We start from the raw sequence: 7330 nt of genomic DNA, 5'->3' as shown, positions 1-7330 counted from the left end.
AATTCCATCAAGATCTGTCCAGACACGTTTGAGTTATCTTGCTTACAGACAGACAGACAGACAGACGCCGGCGATTACAGAACCTTCGCTTCGCCTCGGCAGAGATTATTACAGCAGGAAGCTATCCATATATTTTTACAATGATGCAATTGCATGTGTAATGTTTGTAACTTAATGAAGTATGTAGTAGTAATAAGTAATAAATAATAAATACAGTTATTTAGCAGCATGTTCAGGAGTAGTTACATTTAATTTACATTACATTTAGTTACATTTACACTGTGTTATGGTCACAACTGGCCCTTTGAGGGCAACCATAATGCTGACGTGGCCCTCGGAGAAAATTAGTTTGACACCCTGCTCTCGGAGATGCGCTGAATTCAGGTGGAGAATATAGTTATTCAAGTCTTATTTTGACGTAAATATTTGAACGCAAGAATGCAGCACAACGAGGATGTGGAAGCAGTGCTGTGTTGGTTTAAATGTTAAAGTGCAGTAAAATTATTTTGAACATAAGTAACAATAAAACATCTATGAGAAGCACTGGGCTGCTTTCCTCTGGAGAGGACATAGGAGTCAACCACTAGCCACCCAGCAATGCTGACAGTCCTTCTATTCCCATTGTTCGGGGTCAACAATGACGCTAGTGTGGACTCCTCTGTCCAGGGGCAGACCTGGACCACGAACAAAACCATGTCTGTTTCCACTAAACACAATAAGCACACTAAGCCACGTTATTCACAATAACTGGCTTGGGCTTGAAATACTGTATTTGAAAGTGGAATAAAAACATTAATGAATGCTTGAACTCTGAACCACGATGAGACAATGGAAGAGGGCAAGTATAAAGAAACGTGACGTTTACTAATCTCAAAGCAGAAGCACAGCATTGAGTTCAGAATGCATCGGCTTTAGTCTGAACTAGGTTGCGTGTTTGACATTCCGCTTTCACGGTTTTACTCTTTTATAAATGTTTAAATATATACATATTGAGCAAATAGGCCATGACAAATAAACAAAAAAACTGTATTAACCAGTATAAAACAGAGTCAAGCTGCAATAAAGTCGAAACCAAGGTGAACTCAAGGGTCGACAATGGTTCTTATTTCTCTAATAGTTTCGACCATGTGCACAGAGGTTGTTACCTTACTGAATAACAGCAGGGTTGTGGAGTCGTGTTGTAAACACGCCTAACCAAACATTAATAAGGTTAGTTTTATTTCGGTTATCCTCTGTACCCTTCGTTAGCTAACAGTCAAATGAACCCCATGGGTGACTGCGGTTAAATAAGGCCTTCTATTTCGTCATGTTTAATATTGGTAAATTCCACATCTGGAAACATGAAACGATTTGAGAGATATTACTACTAGCCCTCAGCTACTTAAATATCTTCCCACCATCTCCAGCAAAAGGCACCAGGATAACTACACGGTCTATAAAGTAGTCCCTGTTGGCTAATATTGTCACTAATAACCTCACAGGATAGCTAGCTGTCAATGCTACAGATCATAACCATTGACGTGGAAGTAAAGCGATACCAGACTATCGATAATATCAGAATGAAATGGGTGCTGGTGTTTTGTTTACATGTCAGCCCATGCAAATCCAATGTTTCCGTGTTTCTGTGTTGTTGTTGTTGTTGTTGTTTTTAACAAACTAACAGATTGCTTCTGGTGCATTTTCTTCTGACTCCCCGCCGCCAAATGAAAATCCTCCGTAAAGAACACGAACATATGAATATGCTAAAAACACACCATTAAGATGAGAAAATGATTTTACCCGAGTTGACGCACTCCCGTCAAAAGGCTCTTTCGCGGATGCAATATGGCGTCCCGTGTGACGAGGCCGCGCAATGAATTGTGGGAGTGTTTGGGGGCGTTTCCTTTCAGATGTCGAACAGGTTTGGGCTAGATTATGGTTAAAATAATCTATAAATGTTGTAGTATTGTGACATTTACAGAGGTAAAACAGAAAGCAGACCATCTTTACTACTACCACCAAGTACAAGCTCAAATGCTAGCAACTCACTCAGATAAGGGATACTTAAAGTAAATACTTAAATACTTAAAGTATCCCTTATCTGAGTTTTCAAAGCAAAGTATCATACTTTGCTTTGAAAACTGTATCTCCACACAACAACTTTTTCATTGAGGAAATATATTTTGATCCAATCCTCATGGCCAAAACAACTAAAGTGTTCGAGTTGGTGATAATGCCTGAACTGATCCACAGACATATTGCAAACATAACAAGTTCAGATCATTTGGACACTCATTCTGTCTGGGAGTGTGTTGATACCAAAGGAACAGAAATATTTCTCAAGAGGAAACAAATGAAATGGTATTGTAAAACTTATAAAAACAAGTGCTAGTATGCAGTTGTGAATATAAATGAATAAGAATTGAATGTTAACTAATTTATTAAGCATTAAAATAACAGACATTGCAGGATATTAATGATATTCACAATCATCTGTCAACATGAGGTTTGATGATAATTTTAGGAAAATTACACTTGTAATAAGTATAAAATATGAATTGTCCATCCATCTTCAACCGCTTATCTGGGGCCGGGTCGCTCGGGGCAGCAGCTTAAGCAGGAAAGCCCAGACCTCCCTCTCCTTGGCCACTTCTCCCAGCGTTTAGGGGACGGGACGAATGCCTTCTCAAAGTCCACAAAACACACGTGGACTGGTTGTACAAACCCCCATGCACCTTCAAGGACCCTGCCGAGGGTGTAGAGCTGGTCCACAGTTCCACGGCCAGGATGAAAACCACATTGCACCTCCTGAACCTCAGGTTTGACGATCCGCCAGACCCTCCTCTCCAGTACCCCTGAATATACCTTACCAGCGAGGCTGAGGAGTGTGATCCCCCTATATAATATGAATTGTATTTAACATCATTCAACAGTATTTACATAAACGATTTGATAAAATCACAAAAACCTGCAACAAGTATATGTACCAATACTAGTGGAATTACATGAACTAGAGTTTAGTACAGTATACCATAATTCTTGTACATGTACTTCTTCCCAAAGTTCCATTTAAACAGAATGATTTGTTATCGTTACGAGCCACCTAAAACTATGATCATGCGTATGTTTGTCAAAATGTTAAATACTAAGTTTACTTATTTTAATTTAAAGTTTACCATTTAAAGTTAAGGGGTGGGATTAAATATGTTTTCTTCTTCCCACTCCCTTTCAAGCAGAGTTGGCATAATATTTGTTTAAATGTGGTTGGTGCAATCTGGCACGGGTTGTGGAGTTGTTTGTATTTGCTTATTTTGCCATTGCCTGAAAATAAATAAATACAAAATACAAAGTGAGCAACATCGCCTCCTTGTGGGCTTCACCAACAATTTCAAATTCCTATTGAGCACATACTCCAAAATAACTCTGAGCTTTTTGTCAGGTGTTTATCAAATAATAAAACAAAGAGTTTGTTGAAATGCATCATCTTTATTGCGAAGTGAAAGTAAAGTAAGAGGATTACAGCTCCGACAAGGGCCTGTGGGGCCAGTAGGGATATTTGACCATATCCAACCTGGTGCCTGGGAAGGCATCATGGTAGTCCTCCAAGGTCATCTGGTCAAATGGGACCATGTTCTTTAATTTATCCAACTAAGAGCAAACAAGAAAGAAAAGAGAAGGCGAAAACAAACAGGTTATAAGTATAGGCTTTATAGAGTTGTCCAACTTCTGTCACGAAATAGTCTGTCAACTCACCGCTTTCTCATACTCAGCAACACGGGCCTTAGATTCTCCAATGTAGGTTAATGCACTCGCATTCTGTTAGAGAAAGGTGAAATGAATTATGAAATTGCTGAAGTAATTTCCCCACAGTGACTACAAAAGTAAAAATAAGTGTTTGTAAACGGCTAAAATTGAACCATGTTGAGGAGAAGTTGGAATTCAAGCAAAAGGTGATTTGTTTGAAGCAATCACTTACAGACTCAACCTCCTGTAGATTGATGACGCTCGTCTGTGTATCAACAGGCTCAGGCACTTTCAGGGCTTTGAACTGCATTTAGAATGAACATTTATGATTATCTTAGAAAATATAAAATAAACCATGGTTGCTATACAACCACATCAGGTAAAAATAACTTAATTTGAATCTTAGAATATGTATTTAAAATGTAGTCCCAGCAGAGCTGCATTCGGCCATGAAATACATGCGTCATAAAATCAAAGCAGCAATGCTAAACATTGTCAGAGCTACAATTTTAAACCCACCTCTTAGGGACATATCTTGTGTATTATTGCAGAGTAGAACTCACCTTCTTCTCAAACTCTTCAACTAGCCCAGGTTTGGTCACCGCACTCTTGTAGAATGCCCAATCAATGGGTGCAGGAGTCTCCGGCAGGGAGGCTAGTCTGGTATGAGAGAGAATATGGCATTCAACACGCGACAATGAAGGAATAACAAGCAACGAATCAGCTCAGTACAAAAACAATCAACAAGAATGTGTACAAAAAATGAGTTAGCTTTAGTGCATTAATCAACAATCTTCTGTACTGCAAGACTGAAGTGGACTTAATCCTGTTCATGATGTAAAACTAACTTGGCAGCAATGGCATCACTGCGGCTCTTCAGAGCATTGAACATGCTTTTCTGGTTCGGTGCAACGCGCTCAGCAAACGCCAGCCAGTCGACAGCCTTTAGGGTAGCACGGCGGCCTGCCATCCTGAGTGTCTACAAGATGGGAGCAATGTTGTTAAATGCAAATAAATCATTCATGAAAGGCATAAAAAAAATTCAGTTGTCAGCTTTTGAGTTACCCTTGGGCATCGAGTATAGCCAAAAAAAAAGAAAGAAAAAAAACTGCAATAAAATTCCATAAATAAAAATCTTAGTCATCACTTTTGTTGAAAGTATTTAAACAACAAGATAAAAATGCATTCAATGTTACAGCTATTTTTATAATCCTACTTGAACAAAGCTATTCATACAATGTACAAATTGTGCAGGAAAAATACAGGCAAAAAGTATTTTCTCGTTGGTCAATGGACGTTACATTGCATAGTCGTTGAAAAATGCAGTTTCTCAGTTAAGAGAAATAATAATACATTTCATTTATATAGCGCTTTTCTAGACACTCAGAGTCACTTTACAGAAATTACATAATATTAAAAACAGCAAAGCAATACAGACAATAAAATAGGAACATGGAAATAAATTAGATAAAATATACAAATTAGACATAGACAATTAGAAATAGACCGAGTTTAAGGTTCAACTTTAATGTCTGCTCCACGACAATACTCTGAACTTTACATCATTGAATGTTAGAAGAATCTAAATTCTAAAGTATAGCATTACCTGTAAAGAGCATAAGATTTGAGGTGCTCAATGTGTAGCGTGTTTTGACACCACACAAAGGTGAAGTGATAGTTAAAATCATATTTTTAATATGCAGGAACAAATGTACGGCTGAGGAAAATACAGGAGGCAGAGCTAGAAGTGGAGGAGATGAAGATGCTGAGGTTCTCCTTGGGAGTGACCAGTTTGGACAGGATTAGAAATGAGGCGATAAGAGGGACATGACAGTCAGCTGTTTTGGAGACAAGGTCAGAGAGGCCAGATTTGGACATGTCCAGAGGAGAGACAGGGACTATATCGGTAGAAGGATGCTGAGGATGGAACTGCCAGGGAACAGGGCTAGAGGACGACCCAGGAGAAGATACATGGACGTAGTGAGGGAGGACATGAGAGTGGCTGGTGTTGGGGAGGACGATGCAAAGGACAGGGTGAAGTGGAGAACGTTGATTCGCTGTAGCGACCCTTCACGGAACAAGCCGAAAGTACAACAGCAGCAACGAAACTGGGCCCTTGACGTCTTGTTCCGATTGAAGGCGCTAGCTTGTTGCTAAGCTTGCTAGCCAAGGTCAGCGTAGCGTCCTGGTCACGCAAAGGTTTTCTAAAAAATACTCACTAAACATCAGAGGAATGTTTCCATCACCCGCGCTACGATAAGTGAGTTCGTTGTTTAAACCATTCATTATACCCATTATAAGTTTGTTCATATAGTGTGTAGCTTAGTGTACTCACCTCGAAGCAAGGTTTATCACAGAACGGAAAGCGGAAGTGTTTCTTCTTCGCATTTATAACCAGGCTCAAATCGCAAATCCCACCACTACCATCTGCTGGACGGAGAGCGCGGAGCATGCTATACCGTCTGCTTTATGCAACTAGTATTGCTATTTTTAGATCAAATAAAACATATGTAGAATTAAGTACTGATAAGTATGGTTAATTGTAAATATATCCAGCAACAAACTATAACTATCGTTTTTGTGTTCTTAGTTAGCGAACGCAATTGAAAAAGTCTGTTGACAATATTTATTTTCTTTCTATGTTAAGAGAGATAACATATTGAAAGCATTTAAAGTAAATAAGGCTGCCGAATGACAGTAATTTTGAAAACATGCAAAATAACAAGCACATTTAATATAAGATTAAATTCGCAGAAACGTTAAATTTCCTTAATTGTATCGGAATGATCCATTCATTAATTTTCCAACCGCGCTTCGTCCCGGAGAACTTTGTGAGAACCCACCGGAGAACATGCAAGCTCGGATTCGAACCCGCGACCTCCTTGCTGTGAGGCAACAGCCCTTACCGTGCTAATTTCATTTAAAATATAATGATTAACAACAGACACTGCAGCACACACATATACTGCGTTTGGACGAATTGCAAAAAGGACGTGACGATATGATAAGGACGATATGTGTTGTTTACATCATGTTTATACATACATGTTTTGTTGAAAGGTTAAATAAATAGTAATGCGATTTGCCAAAGACAATACGGGCAGTTACAGGGAATGTGGTTCCTTCAGTAAAATATCTGCACGTCATTTTAGAATTAAAGTTTCGCAAGGTATGGAAATATATTTGGAAAAAGTGCTTTGATTGTTGAATTAATCTCAAATGAGATTATTATAACGATTATCCATGCAGGCCATGAGACGAGGGTGACGCATGGAAGAACAATTCAGTGCGCTATTTCATCCGCTTCTGGGAGGAGCCCTTTATATAAAATCACGCACTGCAAACTTCTGATTCCAGATCGATTGATTTGTATAACACACACACAAACACAAAGAGAAGTATAAAATGAACCAAGCATTTTTTTTTAGATCTCGAATAATGTTTATTTCCTAAAATCGTTTTTTTACGTTTAGATAAAATAATGTATATGTACACAGTACAGATACAACGATACTCAATAAATACCACTTTTCCTGCTGCTCCTCTGCTGCAGGGCTTTATGAACACTTCATTTACATTTACAGCACAATTCAGGAAAAGCATATCA

At 38.7% G+C, this 7330-nt stretch overlaps 1 protein-coding gene across 1 annotated transcript; it reads right to left on the bottom strand.

The window, feature by feature from the left end:
* Window positions 1-3445: 3445 nt before the first annotated feature.
* On the bottom strand, window positions 3446-6107 carry atp5pd (ATP synthase peripheral stalk subunit d). The gene is made up of 6 exons (XM_068751159.1): window positions 6059-6107; window positions 4572-4702; window positions 4287-4383; window positions 3956-4027; window positions 3733-3795; window positions 3446-3627 (listed from the first exon to the last, which is right to left on the bottom strand). Exons 2-6 carry the CDS (start codon window positions 4691-4693, stop codon window positions 3496-3498), a joined length of 486 nt encoding a protein of 161 aa, XP_068607260.1. The 5' UTR covers window positions 4694-4702; window positions 6059-6107; the 3' UTR covers window positions 3446-3495.
* Between the last annotated feature and the right edge of the window lie 1223 nt (window positions 6108-7330).

The sequence above is a fragment of the Brachionichthys hirsutus genome, chromosome 17, assembly GCF_040956055.1.
Source record: "Brachionichthys hirsutus isolate HB-005 chromosome 17, CSIRO-AGI_Bhir_v1, whole genome shotgun sequence".
NCBI lineage: Eukaryota > Metazoa > Chordata > Actinopteri > Lophiiformes > Brachionichthyidae > Brachionichthys > Brachionichthys hirsutus.
Note: the sequence above shows the minus strand (reverse complement) of the source record. Positions and strands in the feature narration are given on the sequence as shown.

Excerpts from the sequence above, each read along its gene's own strand:
- atp5pd (XM_068751159.1), bottom strand. The coding sequence starts at position 4,693 with ATGGCAGGCCGCCGTGCTACCCTAAAGGCTGTCGACTGGCTGGCGTTT. Across the intron at positions 4,028-4,286 it reads TTGAAGAGTTTGAGAAGAAG|TTCAAAGCCCTGAAAGTGCC; the intron begins GTGAGTTCTACT and ends TTCTAAATGCAG. Across the intron at positions 3,628-3,732 it reads TTGCTGAGTATGAGAAAGCG|TTGGATAAATTAAAGAACAT; the intron begins GTGAGTTGACAG and ends GTTTGCTCTTAG.